Consider the following 12,540-nt stretch of genomic DNA (forward strand, 5'->3'; position numbering starts at 1 on the left):
GGTTAGCGTTTGCCGACCTTGAAAAACCCGCTGGTGTTGTCCAGTATCGAGTTCTGCTTCTTCACGGCCGGTTTCGCCGCGTCGGGGTTGCACAACTCGATTCCTGCGGCGCGCTTGTTGGTGACAAATGTTGGCCTACCCTGTAGCGGCGTGAACACCAAGGATGAGGACATTCCGTTGGTTGCGCCGCTGCTCTGCATGGCAACCTGTCGCTTCTTCGCTGCGGGCCGTTAGACACCTTCAACTTTTAAACCTACGTAGCTGCACCTTCGTCTGCTTGTGCTGAAGCCTTAGCCTTCCGTAGCCGGTGTACTTGCCGATCATGCCCAGCCCAGACCCTGTCGGCGTTGGTGACGAGAACGACGTGAAACGCACCGGACTCGAGGCCGTACTCGTCCTCCGCTTCCTCGCCGAACTTGAGGCGGTTGGCGTACTTCCGGAACTCGCTGGTGGCCAGTCGCTCCTTGGCCTTGCGCAAACGGCGGCCGCCGCGCTTGGTGGACTTGCGTTCGTCTGGCACCGGTAGCGACTTCTTGGTGGGCGCTGGCGGCGGCTCCTGGGCCTGGCAACTGCTGTGGGCACCGCCCTCCAACTCACCTTTTGCAGCGCCTGGATGATCATATTGCGATAGTGCACGCCCATGGAGCCGTCTTTCGATTCTTTGAACATGTCGATTTTCGCGGCCAGGGAGAGCTTGCCGGACACGAGTTTCACGGCGCGGTTACGGGTCGAGGGCTCGGCGTTCTGGATGATCTCACACGAGTGGATCACTCCCGGAACAACCACGCCCTTGCGGCTCCCTCCCACCAGCATGATGTTTTGCGACGGCATTTTCGCCAGGGTGGTCAGCCCGCCGGCCTGCGTGATCAGGCGAGCGGCCAGGGCGCTCCCGATTATCGCGCTCACGTTGGGCGCCAGCAGCGTCATCCGACTCTCCAGGTACACCAGAATCTGACACGGTTGTGTTGCACGCAGCGTCAGCCTACGTCGTTGCGAAATTCCGCAAGCAGCAGCCCATCATTGCAGGCAATCAGCACCTGCAACATCGTGAGTGCGAGCCACGACACCGTCCACGTTTATACGGCTGAAGAAGCACACACTTAGGACGTGAAACTTCAGCTTTAGTAATGCGCTGGCTTTCAAAGACGTCGTGATTGCCGGTCACACCACAGCTCATGCGCGCTGACAAGGCCAGTGACACGCATCGTCATCTGCGCCTCGGAGGCGCAACAACCCACCTCTTTAAGCACGTTGCTTGACAGCACAGACCCGGACGACGTGGTGGCAGCCACGGTGACCGCCATGATCATGGTGTTCGGAAGCAGGTCCGACAGCACGACCTTCGTGAAATCCTGCGCTGCGTAAAGACACGCTCACGGGTCGCCCACCATCTCGTTCTGCGCGCGCTTCACAACCGAAATGTAATCCAGAGGCGAGTATACGATCGATTCCAGCTTTGGGAAGCGCTTGGAGTAGATGTCGCGCACGTAGTTGTAAATGTTGATGATCTCGTTGTCGATTTCGAGCACCGCCTTGTTGCAGTCCTCGATCAGCGAGAGCTCGCCGGGATCAACTGCGCTCTCTAGAGTGAGTGCCTTGACACGCTGGCGGGAATTGAAAGCGCGGTCCAGGGACCTACCTCGACCAAGCCGTTCATCACGGGGTCCGTCACCATCGCCGAGTACGAGCTGCCCGCTGAGCCCTCGGCGCTGAAGTACTCCGCCACCGCGTCGATGATCGGCGCATCTTCGTCGGAGTCGTAGACCTTGGACTCGGCGCTGCCGCCCGAAGGGGCGACGTCGGCCGCCGCCTCCTCCTCGCGCTCGAGGTCGTCGAGGTCGTCCAGAAAGGAGTCCACCAGTGAGGCCTGCACCGCTCGGTATAACTGGGCAGTATTCGAAAATACCATTGCGATGTGGAAGACTTGTTGGCACTGACCACTGGGCGCTCGGCCTTCGCCGCGGCTGTGCAGTGGGCACTACTACACATCCCGAGCTCCTCCTGTGCCCTCCCGCTTCCACACAGCGGAATACAAACTCCACATATCGCAACTAAATGGCTTGTTTGGCGCTGTAACGCCGCCGCCTACGCTTCTGAGCGCCTCTTCAACCTCTCGCCGGTGACGGTCTACGACGAGGCCGATGACGGTGAAGGCCGCGGCGGTAGCCGTAAGCGGGGCCATCCAGGCCGTGCGCGCCGTGGTGCAGCGAAGCAGGGCGGAAACAAAGGATCTGTGCGCGGTTCTCAACAGGTGCTGCGCGAACAAGGCCCACCGCTACGTGCTCAGCTCGGTGGACTCCGTCTTCCACGGCCTGACGATACCGTCAAACGCGGATGCGGAGTGGTCCGGGGACAGGAAATCCGCCGTGTTGACCCTTTGCAAGCTGCCGAGAGCTGTCTACTTGCCGCGGTCGTCCGATGTCACCCGGCCGGGCCCGGATCTCGGCGCCGTCCTGGACGGTGAACTGCAGAGCTGGGACTCTGTAGAGCGGACGCTGCAGGACTACAGCGCGTTCGCGAGCGAGCTCGCTGAGACGGCGGAGTTCGTGTCGGCGCATTCACTCGACGGCGCCTTCGGGCCCCTCCGGCCGTCCGCCGTCGAGGTGCTCAACAAGTACAAGCAGCTGCTGCTGCAGGACACCCGGCTCGGCGATCTCCGCAAGCTCACGTACGCCGCGCAGCTGCTGCACGTGCTCAAGATGCACTCGATAGACAGCGACAACCTGACGGAGCTGATCAGCGCCATCGTGGCGAAGACGCCGCAGATCCTGAGGCAGTGCAGCCTGCCCACGCTGGACTCCATCGCCAAGATCAAGCTGCCGAGCAAGGAGAAGGAGTACTTGGACTACTTCCTGCGCATGGTCACCACGAAGCCGATGAAGCTCAAGCAGTGGTCCGAGCTGTTCTGGCTGGTGGCGCGCAACAGCGACAACCGGAACACGATCGATTCCTTCCTGCACTGCTACAAGATCGTGGCGCGGCACATGAACCGCGTGGAGTCCGCGGAAGGCGCCAAGGAGAAGGCGAAGTCGGTGCTGTGCTCGTCGCTGATGAACGTCGTCTACGGCGTGACTACGCTGCAGAAGCGGCTGCGCCCCAGCGACCCGGTCTACAAGAACGCGCTGGGCGTCCTGGAGGCGGTGTGGCCGCTCATAGAGGCCAGGCTTCAGCGCTTCGAGCACGCCGAGCTCATCGACATCGCGCACTGCTACCTCGAGCACCACAAGGCGATCAACCCGCAGATGAGGCACGGCAGCCGGAACTGCGTGGACCTGCTGGTGCGCGAGTTCGTCAAGCGCTCGGGCGACTTCATGCTGCGTGATTGGGTGGCGCTGTTCGAGGTGCTGGACACGTCGCGGGACGCCATGGTGGTCAACGTGCTCATGCAGAAGCCGGCGAACTACTACGTCAGGGTCGCGGCGGTGCAGCAGGCGTGGGTGGAGGACCTCGCCAGGGCGCTGGAGCAGCTGCCGCTGGAGGAGCTGGCTGACAACGTCTACTCGCTGTCGCTGCCGCAGTGCTCCAACCTCTGCAAGCACCTGGTCGCTGCGGGGTGCTACAACGCCCCCGTCAGCGCCGTGCTCGAGCGCCGCTGCCTGGCGCTGATCACCGACCTCAAGTATCAGACGACCAGGCACGTCATGGACTTCTACTTCGTGCAGCTGCAGATGGTGCTGCCGCAGCACAACGCGCTGCGGTCCGCGCTTGAGAGCAACAAGCCGCTCCGCACGTCGCTGGAGCAGATGTCGTGCAACACCATGCTGCGGCTGCTCGGCATTGCGCGCCACTGCGGCCCCGCTGAGCGCCGCGTGCTGCTGCAGAAGCTGGCGGAGAGGATCGAGTCCAACGTGCTGAAGCTGGCGCACCACCAGTGCCTCACGGTGCTGAGGTACGCGGCGCGCTTCAAGGACGGCAACCTCACCAACGCCGTGCTCGCCGCGGCCATCCCGCCGCTGCTCGAGACGCCAGAGCGCCACAAGGGGTTCTACAAGATGCTGGAGATATCGAAATTCGCGCTCAGCCTGCCCAGGGACGAGTGCTCGGAGACCTCGCCGGCCGTGATCCTCAGCGAGCTCGTCGTTCAACATGCGCCTGCGCACGTCAGGCACCTCACGATACCGTAAGTCGCGCCACCGTCACGCACGCGTCATTTGTCGTTCAGGCACCTGGACCTGCTGCTCCAGAACGTGAACCGGTCGGGCATGTTGCCGAAGCCGCTGTTCGAGGTCGTGCTGTCGCACGCCATGGAGGTTGAGATCATGGGTGCGCCGGCTGCGCAGCTGTCGAGCATGATGCGGACCCTCTCGGAGCTGGGCGTGAGGCACGAGAACCTGCTGGAACGCCTGGAGGAGGCGGTCATCATGTCCGTGGCGGATGACGAGCCCGCTGTCGTGTCAGAGGTGCTCGTCTCCGCCGCCACCAGCCTGGCGCACCTCGGCATGCGGACGGCGAAGCTGAACGAGCTGTTCGAGCACGTCCTCGCCAGGAAGCCCGTGACCCTGTCCAGGTGGGACTACGACGCGCTAAGCCGCCCCGCGCAGGTCAACCTGCTGCACGCCATGGCGCTTTTCGGCACGGTGAACGAGGACCTCGAGCGGGTCTTCACCCAGCTCGTGCGCGACTGCGAGCGCGAGGTTAAGGACGGCGGCGACGCGGTGTCGTTCGCCGCGCTGGACGCCGAAGCTCATCGCAAGCTGTACGATACGTACATCTCCCTGCTGGTGGGGGGCTTCGCGACGGGCACGGAAGAGGGCGCGCTGGCGAAGTCGGAGTTCCTGCTGGAACACCTGCCCTGCTACCACTGGTTCAGCCACCGGGAGCAGCTGTGCACGGACTTCAAGGCGTCGCCGCACTACTTGCAGTTTAAGGTAGGCTTAGGCATGAGCGCGTCATGGCTCGCAGGGCACCTTGGAGCAGCTGGGGCTGGAGGGCGCCGAGCCGCGTGTCACTGAGGCCTACTTCGCGCACGCGGTCCTCGACTCGCCCGAGTGCAAGCGGCGGCTGCCACAGGGTGGCCACATCCTCTACTGCGTCCCGCCCAGCCACGAGCTGCGGTGGTGGACGCCCAAGGGCGACACCGCGGCGGACGCCACGGTCAACAGGATCGAGTCCTACCAGCGCGCCATCGGGCAGTCCGCCAGGGTGATCGACCACCTGCAGCGGTCGGGCTGGAACGTGGCCACGGTGTTTCTGCGCGAGTGGGATGCGCTGGAACCGGAGCAGCGCGGGCGCCACCTGCTGAAAGCGCTCAAACTCAAAGACATCACTGAGGCGGACACGTCACACAGTTCTTAAACATTTAGCGATAGTTGTGTGCGGCTACCAGCCCGGCGGGCTGCCAGCGGCCACTGCTCGACTCACGCCTCCAGCGGGCGCTTGACCGGCCCCGGGGGCTCCTCCTCCGGCTTCGTCTCCCAGAAGCCCAACCAATAGTCGTCGTGCCACTGGTAGCCCCTGGGGTCCTTTATCACCTCGAACCACGAGCTCAAAGCGGCCTCCACGGGCTTCAGGGCCTCCATGTCGGCCTCTTCCGACGGTTCGCTCGTGAGGGAGAACTGGACGCCCACCTCCTTGTCGGTCAGGGGGCGCACCAGCATCACCTTGCGATACGCATGCACCAGCTTGCTGACCGTCATGTACGTTTGCCGGAGCGGGATCTCGGCCAGGCGCTGCAGGGTCATGGGCGGCTTGCGGAAGTTGAAGAGCAGCTCCAGCGCCGCGCGCCGCTCCTCGTAGTACTCTTGCTTGCTGTATATCGTGCCTGTGAACGCCTGCTCCATCTCATACAACTCGTCGAAGGCATGGCTCCAGACCACGAGCAGCAGCAGCTTCACCAGCGGCCATGGGTACGCTGTTCGGCAGTACGTCGCGACCTCCTCCAGTAGCAGCACGCACTCCGCGTTGAGCTTCGCCGGCGCATCCGGCGACTTTATGGTCGACAGCGCGCTGATGGCGCCCTCCACGACCTTGCGGAAGGCCGGGCCGCCGTGCTCGGGGTCGGCCTCGAACTCCTGCAGCAGGCTGTACTGCAGCTGAACAAAGTTCTGGTCGCGCTCCACCGCCCTGATTAGCCTCGTAAAGCGACGCAGCATCTTCAAGAGTAGTCCACTCTCGCGATCGGCGCGCCCATTTCGCGACGCGCGTGCCAGTGAGGGGCAGCACGCAGCCTTCCAGTCGCGTGTCTTACGATAACGCGCGTGCCCAGGGCGAAGACGCGCGGTTGCACCAGCGGAAAAAATACGCAACCGCCGTCAAGTATCTAAGACAGGTAAAGACATCCAGGGCCAGCAACTGAAAAGACCCATGGCTGCGAGTGACTATGAGTAATAGCGGACGTGGCACCCCATCGATCGGAACGAAAATTGGCCATAAATGAACCGGCACAACAGTAGATACGTAGATGGCCACGCTTATATTAGCTTCTTCCCGCTACCGCGCAGTTTACGCTCGTAAACTCCAACGATGGAGCCCAGACTCTGGCGTCACCTTATGCGATGCGGCCGCTGGAATCCGTTTGTGTACGTCTTCCACGCAGTTGTTGTTCTACTGTGTAGCTATAGCATCGGCAATGTAGTCTCCAACGCTTGGTCACGGTCGACGGAACCGGACGGCCGTCTGACCTTTAGGCTCACCAGCATCAGCGATTCTAAACGGCGATCATCGCTTTAGCTTTAAGTAAAATCATGTAGAAGTCGCTGTGGCGCCATTCCGCTGTTAAATGTGCCAACAAAGATAAGTGTGCACTGACGATAAGGCTGCCCTGCAAGCAGGCAGCCTCCTGTTGTCCCCAATCGCCATCGTTTTGACGCACATTGCCATCAGGCAAAAAGGACGCTTGCAGGAGTTAATATTTGGGATAGGATACCGGCTAACGCCCGGGTTGCATAGGCGCTTCAGACTTGTCTTATTAAACCGCCGCTGGCAGGTTTGATGGTAGCAGCCCTGCCAGCGGCACGGAGGATTCAGTCGCGGTAAGCGCAGGGTGACTTAATCGCATTGGAGACATGAGGCAAACAAAGTGTGGCCTCGGCAGGCTCGCCGAGGCGTTCTTCATGGGATGCTGCCTGCTGATCGGAAGGGAGTACATCATGCTGCTGGCCGATAACAATGCCGACCAAGGCAAGACGATGTATACCGTCTTTAAGTTAATCACTTTCCTTACGATAATAGCGGCAGGAGATCCACGCTGTTACTTGCCGTCTCTGATAACTCCTTCCGTGGTGGTACAGTTCATTTGCTCGTTCCTGGTTTTCGGTTTAAGCGGCGGCGGGACGTACACCCTCATCGTGCAGTGCTTGATACTAGCGCTAGGTGCCGTAATGAACACGTTACTGCTGCTGCAGGCGGCCACGGAGTTTTCGAATAACGCAGCTACTACTCTGGCATTCCTCTGCGGATGCGTGTTTTCGTACGAATTGGCGGATATTTGCAACGCTCTGCCGTGGTTCCGTAGGAACATGTTTATGAGGTTGGTGCTGAGGGAGTTTCCCTCCCACGCACTGATTCAGACCAAGTGCGCTGCCATGGCGGCAGCAATCACGATGCGCTACGCATTGGGAGAACAATGCAGCTTCTACAGTGTCGATCTTTGGAAGTTTTACAAAGCACACAAGAATGCGTTTGTTGAATGGAGAACGCATCCCCTATTCGGGTTGATCCTAAGAGAAAGGTCTAAGAAGATGATGCCGCTGTACACCTGTATGGCCATACTGATTGCAATAATAGGGGCCCTGCCTCCCCACGCGCAGCTGTTTAAGTTGCCGCTTGCAAATTACAGGCTAATGTATATTGCCGGGTTCGAGGAATGGGCGCTGGGCGCCGGGGTCCTCATGGGCGCGATCCTGCCGTTTCCCCGGTCGTGCAAATTCATGTTGCACGTAACTGTTCTCGTCATGTGCCTGCTAAATACGCTGCACGTGCCGATATACATGCACTTTACGTCTTTGTCGATGCTAAAACCGTATACGCTCACCTGGTTTTGCATTGTGACCTCGTTCCTTGAGGGATACACCCTGAGCTACGGGATTGGACAACTTGTATCCGTAGCCTTTTTGCGAGGGTGTAGTGGTGTGCTCGTTAGTAAGAGCTGTTGTGAAGCAATTGCGGACGCGCAATGCTTCTGTAAACAAAAGGCGGATAATTTTGAATGTAGGGGTAGGTATGACCCATCGAGGGCCGGGAGCCCAGGTGCTAAACAGAAATCCCCCAGTGTCTCAACAAATCACATTATATGGGTAAAGCAATGTGATAATACCTATAATATGGGAAGATGTTTCCCACTGAAATGCAAATGCACTCCAGAACCTGGTGCTAGTAGCCAGGGCAAGGTTCAGAAGACGTGTATTGAGTGCACTATGTGCAATAAAAAGGATGGTGACTGCAAGACCAAGGAACTTATACCAGTAACATGCACAAAGAAGATTGCTGCAGTAGATGAAAAGGTTACTAAGGCTGAGGAGAACCAACAAAATAAGGGTGGTAGCGGCGATTCTGCAGGAGGGGCGGGTGGTTCGTCAAGTAGCCCTACTTCACCATCTACGCCAACGAAATCACAAGCTGCTGTTTCACTTCAGCAGTCGCAGGAATCACTACCCAAATGCACTGAGGCAGAAGGAAAAGGTGCCTCAGCATCACCCAAAGCTGGTGCTGCAAAAGCACCGGCGAAAGAAGAAAAAACTAAACCTGATTCCGAGAAAGCTACAGGCGTTGAAGCTAAGGATGCTGCGAAGAAAAAGAAAAAGAGGGAAAGTAAATGCTTTTGTAAGAATTTGCTTGAAAATGACTGTGCGACGGGTTGTTTAGGCTGCGTTTGCGTAACGGAGAAGGAATATGAATATGAAGAGGAGATTGAAGAAGCAAAACGAAAGGCCGCTTGCAAGAAACTGAAATGCGTTGAATGGATTACGACGCAGCAAGCACAGCACTATGTGTTGCGGAATGCACAAAGCTCCACCTGCGACGATTGTGATCTGACATTACTGCTCGAAGCTGTGCCGGTGGGAAACAGGAGCGAAATGTGTTGCCTATCCACCGTAGAAGAGCCTCCGTTCACATGTTGCTGGCAAGAGTGGAACCCGGACATGGATAGACTTTACATAGGGTATTTGGATGCCGATTGCCCACTGTGCTCCATAGTGGAAGTACGAACGATGGATTTCGCAAAAGAGTACTCTCAGAATCTAAATGAGTCATTTTGTCACCACTTCAATATTCGTAGCATGGAATTCGGATCATGCTGCCACAGTACGTTATATCTGAAAATGCTTTGTGACAAAAGAGACAAGTATCCGCATCTCCACAGACGAAGATACGAATTCAAGCATTATCCGATATCATACCTCTACTTCACTACAGCTGCAGTGATGAATGAGGAGGTGGAAAAACTGAAAAGTAAAAGAGGGCAGTCTTCAACAGCGTCTTCTGCGCTGCTATCGAGTACTGCTGCTGCAAGTACAGGGTCATCAGGTGCACCCGGTGCTCCGTCGGGAGTCGGAGGAGCAGCAGCGGGTAGTGCTGGACAAATATCATCATCAGGTTCAACGCCATCACCAGGTCCTGCTGCAGTACCAGGTGGTGGTAATGGCGGTAGTGGTGGTGCACAAGCGTCACAAAATACCGGTCAAAACGTAACTCAACCTGCTGGTGGCGCTTCTCCAGTCGCTTCTAAGCCTACCGATAATTGTGACGAAAATGGCAATCTTGTTTTGTCACCGTCTACAGAATTCTTGGTCGACCAGAAGTACAAGACATGCTGTTTCGGTGTTGCCACCAGGTTATTCGCGTATTACCGATACGTAACCGAAATGAACGGATGTAACTACTGTGTTACGGATAAGTGTGATGAGTCACGTCAACCAGTCCATTGTGACTGCAAGGGTGGCAAGTGTTCCATAGGTTGCTGCGTCAAGGTCCAATTTACCGATGAGATCTCTACGCAGAACATTGCCAACAAATACAGGTACATCTCGATAGTTTGTTTTTTCGCCCTCTGCTTCGTTATGCAGTTGATTCTAACGTATATATACCATTCTTTCACCAGCCCAAGCAGTGCGGTATACTGCGATTTTGGCGTGCATATGCAATCCATCACCAAGGGCGGCTGGAAGGGCGCTATCAGAGCGCAGTTGGCAGACCCGCAATCTGAGGTTTTCACACTCCAACACCACGATACCGAGAAGGGCATGGCAAAACTCGTACAACCGCTCGAATTGTTCATCCCCGGGAATGTAGATAGTTTCGCGACTTGGGTGAAGGCGCAGGTGGCGTCGGTTTTCCCGGAATTCGCGCGAGTCTACGATTTGAAAATGTATTATACTGCGTGTACGGCTCTGTGCATGTATACGATGCGAAAGTGCTTCGAAGTTGTTGAGCCTCTGATTCGACTTCACCTGCAGAGGTGGGAACGGCGGTGGGAGAAGGAGTTCGCCTGTTACAAGGAATCGCTGGTAGGCGCGTTAGAGAAGTCCGCCCACATGTCGAGGCTGGCGCAGGTTATGCGATACGAAATGGGCTCCTTTATGTACAACGCCGTCCCCGACCTACCGGACGGCGCCTGGACCGCACTGATCGATGAAATTAAATTGTACCAATGGATAACCGAACACGAGCAGCGGATACAGAAGAAGCGTAGATCCGGCGACTACGACAGCCAGTTAACAATTAGGCAGATTCTCAACAAGGTGTGGAGGAAGCGCCTGAGGCTCATCAGGAGGCTTGAGGAACAGCGGAGAGCCGTCTTCCACTGGCAGGGGCTTACTGATTCATACGAAATGTTAAAGAGGTTTTATGCACAACAGGATCTGGCGTTCGGCGTGACGGAAGAACCTGCTGACGACGCGGATGACTTCCCTGTCGGCGACGACTTGTATTCCGACGCCACGCCACACACAGACACAGCGACGCAGTCGCATACGGAGACAAATTAGTACACTTTAAGCTTCGTTACTCTAACGTCGATAATAGCTAGGGCGCTTGTATACACGTGCAAGCACGCGGGTCGCGCTGATGCATAAGCCACGCGCGCCGTGATTCTCCGCCCCCAAGCGTCTTCAGCTGAAAATGTGACCCTACCATGGACAAATCTGAGGATATGGCGGCGTTTATGGCGCCAGGGACCTTCCGGCAGCTCGTGGAGGTCTCCCGGAGCGCCTCGAAGCAGGTCGATGCCGCGGATGCGTCGAAGCAGCAGAAGTCGTACGCCGACTCCATCATATTCAGCGAAGTGTGCCACTACTGCATCACGGGAACTCCGATCCTGGGCACGCTGACTCTGACGACGGAGGCGATAACGTTCGAGCCGGACGCCAGGGACGCGAATGTCTACGAGCGTGGACGGGGCTACTACCAGGTCCACGTGGACCTCGTGAGCATCGAGGAGTGCGGCTTGATAGGTGTGTCGGCCGAGGACCTCAGCTCGTACGACCGAGGCAGCATGCACTGCAACGGCCTGCTGCAGATACTGCTTAAAAACGGCCGCCGGGACACTTCGGCCACCGCGGCGGTGGAAGACCCTTTCGACCCGTTCTTCTGCGAGCACCGCATCGTTTCCAAGCCTCATACGGTGCCGCCCAAAGAGTCGCGCTCCATCAGCCTGGTGTCGCAGGGCATTTCGAAGCTCAGCTACGTCGCCAACATGGCGGGGTTCGGCTCGACGCCCAAGCCGCCGCAGGAAAGGCCGCCTCAGAGCGCGGTGCAGGCTAAGGTGTTCGTGGTGTTCGCCTTCTTCAAGAAGGAAGTCGCACACCGGTGCACTCTGGCGCTCATGGACGCGCTGGATGAGGCCAAGAAGCGCGCGGCCGCGATGCCGTCCCGCAGCAGGATCTCTCGCGTGCCGTTTACGTCCAACGAGCTGCTGCACATGCTCACTGAGAGCATACGGCCCGAGGAGCAGGCGCAGCAGCGCCGCCGGCGCCCTTCCGACAGCCGCTCCAGGAAGGCCGCGGGCAAAAATACGCAGCAGCCCCCCTACGTGCACGGTATCGCCGAGAGCGAGAACGAGCTGCGCGAGAGGGTGGCGCAGAAGTCGCGCATCCTCACGGCGGACATGGTCAACCAGCTGGTGGATAACCTGCCGCCGGCGCTGGCCATACGGAACTGGGAGGTCACCTTCAAGACTTCGCACGACGGCGTGTCCTTCGGCACCTTCTACAAGAACCTGCAGGGGCACGAGCACTGCCTCATGGTGATAAAGGACGACCACGGCAACGTTTTCGGCACTTTCACGGGACACATAGAGCTGTCGTACAGGTTCTATGGCACCGCCGAAACGTTCGTCTTCAAGTTCGACAACGGCAGAATCCGCGTGTACAGGGCGAAGGGCAACAACAAGTGCTACGTCTACTCCAACGAGAACACCATCGTGATCGGCGGCGGCGCCAACTCCGCGCTGTCGATCCACGACGCGTTCCAGAGCGGGACCACCGCCGCCTGCGAGACCTTCGGCAACGACCCGCTCGCACCCACATTCGTTTTCAACATAGAAGAAATGGAAGTTTGGACTTTCGGAGGCTACCTCGTCTAACACGCTCCCCCCGGAGGGGT

General features: G+C 58.2%; 5 protein-coding genes across 5 annotated transcripts; 3 read left to right on the top strand and 2 right to left on the bottom strand.

Moving 5' to 3' along the window:
• Positions 1–2: 2 nt before the first annotated feature.
• On the bottom strand, positions 3–1,909 carry BBBOND_0103840 (pre-mRNA processing ribonucleoprotein binding region-containing protein, putative; the record flags this gene model as incomplete). The annotated part of the gene is made up of 8 exons (XM_012910803.1): positions 3–220; positions 258–338; positions 376–562; positions 598–951; positions 987–1,037; positions 1,239–1,352; positions 1,389–1,604; positions 1,640–1,909. 8 exons carry the CDS (start codon positions 1,907–1,909, stop codon positions 3–5), a joined length of 1,491 nt encoding a protein of 496 aa, XP_012766257.1.
• A 232-nt stretch (positions 1,910–2,141) lies between these two features.
• On the top strand, positions 2,142–5,295 carry BBBOND_0103850 (hypothetical protein, conserved; the record flags this gene model as incomplete). The annotated part of the gene is made up of 3 exons (XM_012910804.1): positions 2,142–4,120; positions 4,163–4,868; positions 4,903–5,295. 3 exons carry the CDS (start codon positions 2,142–2,144, stop codon positions 5,293–5,295), a joined length of 3,078 nt encoding a protein of 1,025 aa, XP_012766258.1.
• A 62-nt stretch (positions 5,296–5,357) lies between these two features.
• BBBOND_0103860 (hypothetical protein, conserved) lies at positions 5,358–6,092 on the bottom strand (the record flags this gene model as incomplete). Its single annotated transcript, XM_012910805.1, has 1 exon — positions 5,358–6,092. One exon carries the CDS (start codon positions 6,090–6,092, stop codon positions 5,358–5,360), a length of 735 nt encoding a protein of 244 aa, XP_012766259.1.
• Positions 6,093–7,004: 912 nt separating this feature from the next.
• On the top strand, positions 7,005–10,925 carry BBBOND_0103870 (hypothetical protein, conserved; the record flags this gene model as incomplete). The annotated part of the gene is made up of 1 exon (XM_012910806.1): positions 7,005–10,925. The coding sequence occupies one exon, from the start codon at positions 7,005–7,007 to the stop codon at positions 10,923–10,925; it is 3,921 nt and encodes a 1,306-aa protein (XP_012766260.1).
• A 146-nt stretch (positions 10,926–11,071) lies between these two features.
• Positions 11,072–12,520, top strand: BBBOND_0103880 (TLD family protein, putative; the record flags this gene model as incomplete). The annotated part of the gene is made up of 1 exon (XM_012910807.1): positions 11,072–12,520. The coding sequence occupies one exon, from the start codon at positions 11,072–11,074 to the stop codon at positions 12,518–12,520; it is 1,449 nt and encodes a 482-aa protein (XP_012766261.1).
• Positions 12,521–12,540: the final 20 nt, after the last annotated feature.

Source organism: Babesia bigemina (genome assembly GCF_000981445.1).
Source record: "Babesia bigemina genome assembly Bbig001, chromosome : I".
NCBI lineage: Eukaryota > Apicomplexa > Aconoidasida > Piroplasmida > Babesiidae > Babesia > Babesia bigemina.